Source organism: Heteronotia binoei, chromosome 11, assembly GCF_032191835.1.
Source record: "Heteronotia binoei isolate CCM8104 ecotype False Entrance Well chromosome 11, APGP_CSIRO_Hbin_v1, whole genome shotgun sequence".
NCBI lineage: Eukaryota > Metazoa > Chordata > Lepidosauria > Squamata > Gekkonidae > Heteronotia > Heteronotia binoei.
The window spans coordinates 20,980,142-20,993,067 of record NC_083233.1 but is presented as its reverse complement, the minus strand read 5'-3'; the positions used below and the strand labels follow the sequence as shown (position 1 = coordinate 20,993,067).

At 44.3% G+C, this 12,926-nt stretch overlaps 1 protein-coding gene across 1 annotated transcript in view; it reads left to right on the top strand.

Annotated features, from left to right (window-relative positions):
• POF1B (POF1B actin binding protein) overlaps positions 1–12,926 on the top strand; it is a 68,602-nt gene that overhangs the window by 21,578 nt on the left and 34,098 nt on the right. Inside the window, exons 2-3 of the mRNA XM_060250176.1 lie at positions 9,576–9,656; positions 10,834–10,920. Of these exons, the coding sequence (XP_060106159.1) occupies positions 9,576–9,656; positions 10,834–10,920 (168 nt within the window). The remainder of the gene's footprint in view (positions 1–9,575; positions 9,657–10,833; positions 10,921–12,926) is intronic.

Genomic DNA, 12,926 nt, shown 5'->3' with positions numbered 1-12,926 from the left:
AGTACAGGAAGTTTTTACATGAGGGAGTGTTAAAATATGGCTCACACCACCATTTTGTCCTGCCTGCCTAGAGCAGGCCTCTGAGTTGGAGGGGTCCGGAATGTGAACAAGGGTGTGTTTTCATGTTCAGTCCCTGGGGCAGCAGCTGGTTCCTATACCTTGCCCTCAGTCCCAGTGTTAAGAGCTGTTCTTTCTAAAACTCATTCTTACTTTTCTTCCACCTTTTGTCAGGAGTGTTGTTTGTGGCAGAAAAATAGCTTTATTTCCACAGATATCTCAGTTAGTTCAGTGTCTCCCTTTGAAGCTCTTCCAGTTTGTTACCTGGCCCTTTTCTTAGTTTCTCCAGGGAAGGTCTTTATTCCTCTGGGATAGGCAGCTCTTGAATTTCTGTGATGTATGTGTTTGAGCTAGGATTGTCAGCTACAGATTGGGAAAAAGTGGAGATTTTGGAAGTGGAGGCTGAGGAGGACACAGTTTGGGGAGCGGTGGGACTTCAGTGGGGTATAATGCTGTGGAATCCATCTTCTAAAGTTGCCATTTTCTCCAGGTGAACTGATCTCTGTTGCCTGGAGATCAGTCGTAATCCCAGGAGATCTCCAGCCACCACCTAAAGTCTGGCAACCCTAGTATGTGTGGAAGGCTGGTTGATGTCCTCAGTCAGGGGATGGAATGAGAATGAAAGGGCTGGGATGTTAGCCTTCCAAATCAAGAGACTTTGCCTCTTTGCCATTTTCCTCATAAACAGCATACAAAGCTATGGTGACCTTAAAAAGGGCTCTCTGGCAGCCTGTAGGGGAAGGTGGTTCAGAAAGTGCTGAGATAGGTAAGGGAAGAAACCTTGGCTGCCTCCAGCAGGAAGAATTAAAAATGGGTGTTGCTGCTGAGTAAAACAGAAGACCAGCACCACAGTCAAGTCTTAACAAAATCGATTCCAGCGTGAGGTTTTGTGATACAAGAGTTGATTTCTTCAGATATTCATCCCATTATTTACTTTGGTGGTCAGTCATATTCTGCTGTCTGAGGAGCTGTGAGAAAGAGAAACTTCTGGAGGGAAATGAACCCTGAAGGTAGTGATACAGAGCAGGCAAGGAACATGGGTTTGAGTGCTCAAAGAAATGTAGCAACACTTTATTCCAGATAAAAAGAAAGTTTGACTGTTTTCGCCCACAGCTTACCTCGCAGTCACAATCCTGTTCCCTTCGCAGCGTCTGGTCGGATTTCCCACCATCTGCGCCGAAGTTACAGGAAGTGCCGCAGCTTTTGCGTAGCAAACGTAAACCGCTAAAACCCAGTTTACGTTTGCTATGCAAAAGCCGCGGCACTTCCTGTAACTCTGGCGCAGATGGTGGGAAATCCGACAGATGCTGCGGAGGGAACAGGATTGTGACTGCGAGGTAAGCTGTGTGTGAAAACAGTATTTGTTTACAGGGAAAAACCTGGATACACTGGAATTAGTTTAGTCCTTACTGTGGAGTCACATGGGCAAAATGCAGAGAGCTATAAAAGCATAAATGCAGCAAACTACTGTATTTACACAAATGCAAGACTAGTTTTTTCTCCCAGTTACGCCATCGAATAAAAGAGGGAGTTGTCTTACATTCACATACAAATCAGAGTTGTGTCCAGTAATAAAAATTTGTTATATACATGGGCATGGTGGGGGTGTCTTACATTCATCTTCCTTTTGAGTAAATACAGTAGGTGAATACATTTTCTAGCATACTTTATGGCCAGTGGTGTTCAGTCTCCTCCTTTGTGCACCATGTTCAGTTTCTGTCGTAAATTCTATTCACTTGGAAAGCTAAGTGTCAGGAAGAAAAGGTGACAAAGAGCCTTATGGCACCATAAAGACTGAGGCTTTTATTGCAGCATAAACTTTTATGAGGTCCAGCCCACACTAGCAGATGTGTAGTTCAGAACATTCAGTTGCAGATAAACAGATAGATGACCTCAGTGTATCTTCGAACATCTGATGAATTGAGCTTTCACTCACAAAAAAGTCATGTCATAATAATTTCATTAGTCTTAAAGGTGCCTCAAGACTCCTTTGTCATTTAAGCAAAAATAGACTAACAGTGGAATCCTAAGCAGGGTTGTACCTTTTTAAGCCAGTTTACTTCAGTGGATAAAAGGGTAGGAAAGGGGTGCGTGGAGGAGGTATTTGTGAAGTTCCTGCATTGTGCAGGGGGTTGGGCTGGATGACCCTGGAGGTCCCTTCTAACTCTATTATTCTATGACTTAGAAGAATATAACTCTACAGAGTTATTGTTGGAACTCTCTGTCTGAGGCAGTGATGCTCTGTATTCTGGGTGCTTGGGGGGGGCACAGTGGGAGAGCTTCTAGTGTCCTGGCCCCACTGATAGACCTCCTGATGGCACTTGGTTTTTTGTTTTGGCAACTGTGTGACACAGAGTGTTGGACTGAATGGGCTATTGGCCTGATCCAACATGGCTTCCCTTATGTTCTTACATAGGACTGCTGTGTAAAGCAGCTGCCTCTCAAGAGAAAAGATTAGACTTGAAGTGGCAAAGCATTGTGGGATGAGGGGGGAAGAGTGCTGAGGTGATAGCAGGTGAATCCACCTCCATCCTGTGTTTCTTCATCTAAAGCACTTTTCTCCTCAGTTCAGCTGAAAGGGCAGCTGCTGTGAGAGCCCTCTCAGCCCCACCCACCTCAGAGGATGTCTGTTGTGGGGGGAGAAGATATAGGAGATTGTAAGCCGCTCTGAGTCTCTGATTCAGAGAGAAGGGCGGGATATAAATCTGCAATTCTTCTTCTATTGAGTAGACCTTAGTAGAATTCAGAGTAGACCTGTTTAGGATTGCTCTCCAAATGTGTTAAAAAACAGCACTGCTCTATGGAAATAGTGAACTGGCATAGCTTGGAGGAAGACCCTACCACCCTCTTCTCTTTGCTTGTTTGCTGTTTACATACAGGCAGATTTTAAGACAGAGGATGAGTCATTACTTTCTACCTGCAATTTGAAATTAAGAGTTTACTTCGCCACTGCAGCATTCTGCAATCTCATTCCCACCTACATGTTTGAACCAGGCCTATTCTGCTTGTAATTTCTATGCTTTTGCCAATGAGCATCTTCACAGATGTGCCAGTTAAAGCGAACGTGAGACGCTGCCCTTAACACAAACTGGCTCTTGGGTTCTCATTTGGCAACGGCAGAGTCCTTGTCCTTTGAAAACCAAAATGTGTCTTCATTAAAAGAATTATGCCACAGGGCTTTTCCATAGGTATTCTCGGTAGGATTTGGAACCCATCCTCTTAAATCCCTGGAGATTAGAGTTGATTCTACTTTAATATCTTCTTTCATTCTCTGCAACCAATATGAGCTTGTGGGTTGATAAGAGACCAGTTCAGTAGTTCTGTAATTTACTCCACCTAAGCTGTGGGACTTGGAAAACATGAGTTATGTATTTCCGAGGCCCCTGCAGCTGTGGGGTGCCGTTTAGGCAAGTATATAAGGATTTTTGGAAGAACGATTGCCGTGAGAATGCAAGGGAAAATTCTCATTGTCACTTAATACTTTTGAATGTAAAATAGCGCTTGGCAATTATTTTAGTCTCCACAGCAGTCTAGAGTGCAATACTAGGGGCGAAGAAGCCCTATCTGGTTTTCTCTGCTGATCTTTTCCCGCCAACCTACTTATCGCTGGCTGAGACTGAAACTTTCAGCAAGGCCTGTTGCCTGCCCTATGAGGAGACTGCCGGGAAGATAAGAGTGGGTAATCTGTGCATTTCTGTCCTGTGAGCTGGAAGTTGGCTGGCCTAGAGTACTTCTTTAAATCCTTAGAAGAGCTTTGGGGAGAGTGGCAGGGTCAAATGGTGATTCTTGTGGATCAGGTTTCGGTCCATTTGTGCTGTTTAATGCCTCTGCATTAAAACCAGCATTGAAAAAAGACTTTGCAAAGATTGCAGATGTATAACATTATCCATATGTCATATTTTTTCATTATAATGTAAGCAGGGAGCTTACACTTTAATGTTATGGTAGGCACCAGCTAAGGTTGCCAACCTCCAGGTGAGTTCTTGGAATCTCTCACTATTACAGCTGATCTCCAGGCAACAGAGATCCATTCCCCTGGAGAAAATGGCTGATTTGGAGAGTGGACTTTGTGGCATTGTGTCATCCTAAGGTCCGTCTCCCCCCCCCCCCCCAATCTCTGGGTTTTTACCAATCCAGAGCTGGCAACACTGGCAGCAGCAAGAGAAAGACAGGACAGTTTAATAAAGTGAAACAAACTTGGATTTGAGTTGACCTAAAATAATCTGAGATTGATTCCCCACTGGGCTTGTTCCAGCATCCGAGCTCTTTTCCGCCCAACGCTTCCGTCCGATTTCACACAAGCTGCTGCGGTGCTGCGACTTGCCGTGCCCCTTTCCTATGGCAATCAAGATCCTCTGAAAACCGGCTTCTGCTTGCTGTGGGAAAGAGGTAGAGCAAGTTGCAGCCCTGCAGCAGCTTGTGTGAAATCAGAAGCGTCCCAGCAGGGGTGGGGGATGGGGAGTTCCGACACCAGAACAAGCCTAGTGGGGAATCAGTCTGAATACATTTTGAAGATATTCACTATAAGACAACTGATTCAGGGTGTTTTCTGCCCAAGGATGAGGGTGGTGGGGTTGCGTTCTCTAGCAAAGCAGCTGGAATTGCCTCTCTAGTTTAAGAAGCCTTCAGTGATGCATATGAATATTTATCTAGCAGTTTATTTGTTTTTTTTTAATTATTCTAAACTGCCCTGTGCATTTTGTGTAGATTATTTCTGTCAATACATACTTTTAGCAGCAGAATGGGAAAGATTGGTGGTAAGAGAGGTAGATGCATCCATCTAGCTCTATGCCAAGTCAGCAATATTCATAATATTTACATTTCCCAATTCATTATAATCAACATTTTGTTACATGCCCTTCTCCTCTGAGTTTGTGCTCTCTGACTCATTTGTTATTGGAAGTTTAGAAGGATTGCACAGTGCTTTTGTTGCATAGTAAAAAAACCCTGCGGTATATCAGAGTGTGAGATCCATTGACCTACTTTTGGAATTGCTATTAGCTAAAAAAGAAATGTCCCATCCATGAGAACGCATGCAACAGTCTTGCTAGTTTTTAGGAGGACACTTGCAGGTAAAATGGATTGTGGCTACTATGCCCAGCAAGTAAAATATTGAACCTAATCTAGACAAGATTAGGCCCTTCTGCACCCCCTGGATTTTATTGGAAGAGGTTGTATGCATGTGCATAATTTGAAAACTGCGGAAAGCTCATTTTGGACAGATCACACCCTTCTGTGAACTATTGTCTTCCTCTTGGAATTCATTCTTTCTTCCCAATAGATGAATAAGCGCTTTGATTTATATTGATGAGGGAGAAGCTACTGGTTAGCTGCTTTCAGGGGTGAAATTTTAGCAGGAGCTCCTTTGCATATTAGGCCACACACCCGTGGTGTAGCCAGTCCTCCAAGAGCTTACAAAAAAAAGAGACTTGTAAGCTGTTGGAGGATTGGCTACATCAGAACTGTGTGGCCTAATATGCAAAGGAGCTCCTGCTAGAATTCCAGCCCTGGCTGTTTTTATAACTGCAACTCTCTGTAAATTTGCCATGCTGTACTTTTTATTTCCATGCCAATAAAGGGATTTGGATATGGATTTACTGGTTAGCCCCAATCCCTGATTTTTACTACAGTTCGTTGAGGAAAGTTGTCCTGTGTTACAGAGCTGACAGCCCTCACAGGTGTGAAGCCTGCCCAGAACTGGGTTAGATGAAGAATAAACACAGAATTGCCTCTTGAGCAATCACTTTCTTTTGGCAAACCATAAAAGCCTTTCTTACAAGTGATGATCCCCCTGGCACCGATCTTGCACTGGAATTTCTCATGTGATCTGGCTTGGTTGATTCTATCATCTAACAAATGCCAAAAACACATATTAGCAGGATAATTGACTCCACCCGAAGTTTCATGATCAACTTTCTGCCCCAGCAAGACCCTCTGTTCTTACTGGGAATGCAGTTCTTTTGGGCTGCATCAACAAATTTTCATCACCTTTCGTAGGTGGTAGGCGATGAAGACAGGAAATGATACATGGGGTGTTCCCGCCCCACCAGCCATTCCATTCTGTACTCACTAGGGGCAGAGTCTTCATTTCTGTGCAGTTGCCTATATGAAGCTCCCTTAGATCATTTACAGGGGTGGAATTCTAGCAGGAGCTCCTTGATGGTACCCCTGATGTAGCCAATCCTCCAAGAGCTTACAAGGCTCTTTTTTGTAAGCTCTTGGAGGATTGGCTACATCAGGGGGCATGGCCTAATATACAAAGGAGCTCCTGCTAGAATTCCACCCCAGCATGTACATTCATTCATGTACACTAGTATTACTTCCTCTGACTGGCAGCAGTTTTCTTGGGTCTCAGGCAAGAGGTCTTTGCCAGCTCTGCTATTTGAAATTCTTTTAATTGGAGATCACAAGGGTTGAATTTTGGACTTTTGGCATGCAAACAACGTGATGAACAACTGGGCTACCGCCCATCCCATATAATTCCACTAAACTTTGAGATAATGCTGGTTTATGTTTATCGAAGATCTATGTCCCTGTTCAGCAATGGTTCCATTTTCTTGCTCGCAAGGTCTTCTCTGCTTATTTAAATGGAGAGTGCTTGACTGCTTGTCTCTCAACACTCCAGAGTTTGTTTTCAAGTGTTTGAGCAGGCTAAATTCAGCATGGTGTAGCGGTTAAAGTGTTGGAGTAATATCTAGGAGACCTGGGTTGGAATCCCCGCTGTGCCATAGAGACTTGCAGGGTGACCTTGGGTCAGTCACACACCCTCGGCAACCTGCTTCATAGGGTTGTTGTGAAGATAAAACAGAGGAGAGGAGAATGATGTGGGCCACTTTGTGTCCTTATAAGGACACAAAGGTGGGATATAAACAAGCTTTTTCGGTGGCAGCACCAGAACTTTGGAACACCCTTCCAGAAGCCATAAGGGCTCTGCGGGATTCGTCTGTGTTCCGCAGGGCCTGTAAGACCATACTGTTTAAACAGGCTTTTGCTGTTTGACTGAAAAAGGGCTGCCACCGGACATCTTATAGAATGCTGGTGGTCACAGTCGAGAATTCAGTACCGCCTATACTGTACTGAAACAGCGCCATAGAATGGTTTTAAAACTGATATAAGTAAATTATGGTTTTATATGTTTTATTGGATTGATTGTATTTTATGATGTTGTAAGCCGCCCTGAGTCCGCTTGCGGAGAGGGCGGGATATAAATTGAAAGTAATAAATAAATAAATAAATTCTTCAACTCTGCTTCACTGATTTTTGCAGATAAATGTAGGTGTTTTAATGGCTAGCCTGCAACTACAGTGGTTTCTGTATAGCAGATGGGTTGTTCCCTGGGCCTCTCCACACAGAATATGTTATCCCCATGTTTAAAGATCTATTCTGGCTTCTCCCCTTTTCTCCCCCACAGTACAGCTTTTTATCCAGAAAGCTCTATACAGCTTCAGAGCAATGTTCCCTTCAAACTGCAGAGTCGTGAGCGAAAATTCTACTTTGTGAGCTACTGGCATTAAAGCTGTGAGCTACTGCATAAATTAGTGTGATCTGGGGTCATCCTTCCTGAGCTAAGACAAAAATGTGTGAGCTGGAGGCTAAAAATCTGTGAGCTAGCTCATGCTAACTCAGTTTAGAAGGAATACTACTTCCGAGTAAGAAGTATGGAGGACCATCCACTCCCATGCAAACCTGCCCATTTTCTGAGATTGTCTGAGAAACTGCTGTGGTTATCCCTGGTCTCAGAAGCCAGACAGGTAGGGCCTTTTGAATGATGCCACCTTTCTTGTTGAATATCCCTCCTGGAACTATTGGCCAAGGCATCAGCATTATCGTTATGGCACTAAGCCTAAAGAATTATATTTTGGTTGATATTTGGATGATCCTTTGTTACTTTTCTCTCTGTTTTCATTGCTGGCTAGTTTCATTGAGGAGAAGTTTGTGTTTTTAGGAAGGGTTTGGATTTTTATGTAGATTTGTACAAAATGTCAGCTGCTTTATGGGCTTATTTAGCACAAAAGCAGGCTGTACATTAGAAAAATGAAACAATCAGACAGCCATTTAATTTTATGCATTGGGAAGAGCATCATTTTCCAGATCTAGGATTATCAATCATTTAAGCAGTTGCTAATCTAATTAATTTAAAATGGTATGGAGGGTTGGTTTTGTGATGGCTGTTCCAAGAAAGTGGAGGGATGAAACCCCTAAACTTGATAAAACTTATGGAAAGAGCTCCTTTTCCACTGGATAAAGATCTTATTTGACCAACAGACTCTGAATGTAGGCTCTGTGTCATTCAGACCTCTTTATTCCCATTGTGTAGATACTGCAGTTTTGTGCATCTAGGGAAAAGGGTTGGTTGAATTTCCAGTTGCAAGGATGCAGTGATATCATTTTAGACCCTGGATTTTAAAGTTTTATTGGGGAAGGTTACCTCCTTAAATGGCAGTATGCATTTGCAAAGCTACAGCCTGGTTTTAGGGAGCCCTGCTGAGCACATGAGCTGAGCCCCAAAACTTACTTATTATTGGCTTGTTTAGAAAATGCATATGCTGCCTTCTTAGATACCTGCTGGAGACCACTCACAAGTGAAATCTGTACAATGAAATCATAAGAACTACAGCGTAAATTATCAATATGAAAAACAAGCCATTGTAAATAGCTTTTGCCCCAAAGCTCAGACCTATCACCACCACTGAGCATTTCCATTTAAATTTTCCTAATGCATTCCTCCCTCCCTTGTCTTTATGTTGTCTTGTATCCCTTTGGCAAGGCTGGGAAGCCAGATGGTTACATCTCTTGCTTTTTATGGGGGAGGATACAGCTGGGCTGCCATGATACACTTTTGGCCAGACTTTTCTCTGTTGCAATGGTGTATTTTCCAGTGTTGGTTCCAAACTCCATGTTTCTTATTTAACTAATAAGATGGCTGTTTAATTCCTGTAAACCTGCATTCTGCATCATCATCACTTGGAAGCAATGTTCCCTCTAAGCCATGGAGTCTTGTGAGCAAACATTTTACTTAGTGAGCTACTGGCATTCAAGTTGTGAGATACTGCATAAATTAGTTTGCTCCTGGGCTATTTTTCCTGAGCTAAGACAAAAATCTGTGAGCTGGAGGCCAAAAATCTGTGAGCTAACTCACACTAACTCAGCTTAGAGGGAACAACTGCTTGGAAGTAATGTCTCTTGAGATTAATGGGCTTCGATTCCAAGGAAATGTCCAGAATTCCTATCATCTTTTTCTTGCATCTTATTTATTTGCTTGCTTGCTTGTTTGTTAATGGGATGTCTATCCCATCCATCCCCTCAAGGCAGGCTCAGGGCGGGTTACAAACAGAAATATTATAATACAGCACATCATTAAAAACATTAACAAATTCTCAATTAAAAGCGTGCAGTATGCAGTTATTAAAATGACAAGATGGGGTCTTATCTCTCTAAGCCTGCTCAATAACATTCTGATATTCAATTCAATTATTGCATTGACATATTTACTATTCATTTTCTCTCTTCCTCTACAGGAAATCCATTCTCCATCTTTGAAATTGTCCCCTTATTCCCAGGGCACTGTCCGTAGGATTATATTAGAGAATCCTGACCAGGTAAGAAACCTGTTTATGGTTGCAGTTGTCAGTCGCACAGTCCTTGTACATGCAATCTTGCGTGTTCAGGACAACATGCACAGAATTGGATTAGGACCAAGCATGCTGGCTTCACTTGTGACTGGCTTTTTGGCCCTTGTCTGCAAGCATTTGCCCAACAGACTGTGTATGCGTGGACTTCATGGCAGTGATCATGGGCAGAGAGTCTGTCCATGCTTATTTTATATGCATGCAATTGCTGTGCCTATATGAAGCAAGAGGGTTTATGTGGAGCCAGTGTGCCTGGTCATGGGAGGGGCTTGGAGTCAGCCTGCTCAGTCCTGTTTCCCCAGCCCCACGACTGTTTGCTTTGCATGCAAAGACGTTGGGTGTACAGGGCTGCAGTCCTTTTCTGAAAGAAGGATTAAGTCTCTTGGGAGTTGGTGTGCTTGATAATTGCAGTTGCAATCTTCAGCATTTTGCTTCAACAGTTGTTGAATTCACTTTTCTCTGTTTCTGTTTGGTGCTAGTCAGGGCTTTTTTTGGTAGAAAAAAGCCCAGCAGGAACTCATTTGCATATTAGGCCATCCCCCTTGATGTCACTATTTTTTCACATAGGCCTTTTTGGTAGAAAAAGCCCAGCAGGAACTCATTTGCATATTAGGCCACACCCCCAGGTGCCAAGCCAGCCGGAACTGTGTTCCTGTGTGTTCTTGTTCAAAAAAAGCCCTGGTGCTAGTGATATTAAGACTTTCTGACAGAACACCTTGCTTTTGAGCTCCAGTTGGCACCATTCCATTTTTACTTAAATGTTATTGGCTTTAGAATCGTGCGTGTGCATTGGTGCCTTTGAAAAGCCTTTGGAGACCATAATGAGTCCAGAACCCAGAGGCTGGGAGGTTAACAGGGTTTGCTTCAGTGAGCGTATTTTTATAATATACATAGTCCTCGGTCTCCCAGGTATGGTTCAAAATCTTTACGTAAAAATTGCTAAACAGTTCTAGCCCAGGACGCATGAAGGATTTGTTGTTAATTGTTTTAATGCTGATTTTTTTCATTTGTCGTTTTGTTTTCTATTGAATTTGTAAGCAGCCTTGAATGCCTGAGATGATGGCAATACATTTTTATTCCCCACCCCCAAAAAGTAAATAAATAATTGCTGTACCGTTCAGTGAAAAACAGTTGTTTTATATTTCAGGAGCCATTGTCTCCACTTCTGAGAGGAGGAAATAATGTGATCATTGAAAAAACAGTACGAAAGTATGAACTGCTAAATCCAGAGCAGGTAAGAGCTTTTCTTCTCTTTTTTTTTGGCATAGTGGGAGCTAATACAGGAAGCTAGAGGCTGTGACCAATTTCCCACTAGCCTCACACCTCTGTCACACTCCTCTTCTCTGTGGGGCTTCCGTCCAGTTTCACACTGTCTGCCCCGGGGCTGCAACTAACTTCACCTTTTTCGTGCGACAAACAGAAACTGGTTTTTAGAGGATCTTGCTTGCTGCGCGAAAGAGGCGGAGCAAGTTGCAGCCTCGGGGCAGCTTGTGCGAAATCCGACAGAAACCCCGCTGAAAAGAGGAGAGTGAGAGCGAGATAAGGCCAGTGGGAAATCGGTGTGTGTGTATGGCTGGCATTATGCTGGTATAGTCGGCACTGTTGGGCAGATGCCAAGGCCTCATTGCCTTTGGAAGAGTGGCACTGGGTAGCTGCAGTGACCACAGTTTATTCTTTCTCTCTGAGTGGACTGGAAGTGGTGGCATTGGGCTCCCTGGGAAGGATTGGACCGGCTACCTTTCCTCCCCTTTGCTGCTGTGGGCTGCTGGGTCCTGTTCCCGCACCTGCTGGAGCAAACCACACGGGGTGTCTGGAGCAACTGCCATCAACTGGTGGCATCTGTCGCTTCTGAGTTCTTGTTCACCTGCATAGGTGAGTGAAAAGCGGTGGCAACCATGTACGGCAGCCAACTGCATATCTGTCCTCTCTGTCTCTGTTGCAGCTGACTTGGTTGGAAGGGGTTGTGCTTGGCAAAATCCTGCCAAGAACCTCTACAGTCCAGATCTAGCCCTGTGTGTGTGCACCACTAAAGGGGCCTGTTTCCCAGATTGCTCCTCTCCCCCCTTCCATTAATCCCTGCACCTCTGGGCACAAAGGCAGCACCTGTTCCTCTCTGGCTGCAGGGGAAGGGTAGAGGTGGAGAGAGAAACACTCGCTCAGCAACACAAAAGGCTCACTGCTGTTTCTGCAACGAGCGAGGGCTGTCTGCAGAACAGGTCAACAAGAGCCTTCCTTTGAAAGGACTGAATAGTGTCGTTTTACGCTTCTGACTTCCCGTAACGATAGAAAGGTCTTTGTAGGGAGTTAGTTTCCTTATATGGGAGATCGGTGATATTTTTGTATTGTTTGCTTATGGAGTGGAAGGGGAAGCAGAGTGGACAGACAGGGCTAACCTTTAAAGCAGCACTATATAAAACTAACAGCTTAGCCTTGGTGTCACCACAACAATCTTTCCTTGCAATTTTCTGCAGACTCCAGGTAGGCAGGAACTGAGAGTCAGGCTAACCAATCCAGCCATTTCATCCCTGAAAATTGGCTCTAATGCAGTTACTGGCTTGGATTTGCTGAATGCATGGACAGCAAGTTAGACTGATGATGATGGTGATGATGATGATGATGATGATGATGATATTGGATTTATATCCCGCCCTCCACTCCGAAGAGTCTCAGAGCGGCTCACAATCTCCTTTACCTTCCTCCCCCACAACAAACACCCTGTGAGGTGGGTGGGGCTGGAGAGGGCTCTCACAACAGCTGCCCTTCCAAGGACAACCTCTGCCAGAACTATGGCTGACCCAAGGCCATTCCAGCAGGTGCAAGTGGAGGAGTGGGGAATCAAACCTGGTTCTCCCAGATAAGAGTCCACACACTTAACCACTACACCAAACTGGCTCTCCAGACTGCAGCTGGTCAGGAAGCAGCCTAACTACTAAAGCAGATGGGACCAGAAAGACGGAGCCAAAGACAGAGTTCCAACATCTACTTATGAACCCTATAGGTCAGTGGGCTCCCACGGGCACCATGACACTTGCCATAGGTAACACCTTTTCTGGCACCCACCAAACGTTTTTTAAGAAGTGGGTGGGATCCAGTAGGGCTGTCACTCAGCCAGGCTTCTGATTGACTACTGGAGATTGACTGTGCAGATTTTTTGTTTTTTAACATGTCTCTGGAGAGCCACCTCCGTGGCTTCTGTTGGGCAGAGGGAGAGGGCTCTCAGAGCTGTTCTGCTCAGGAGCA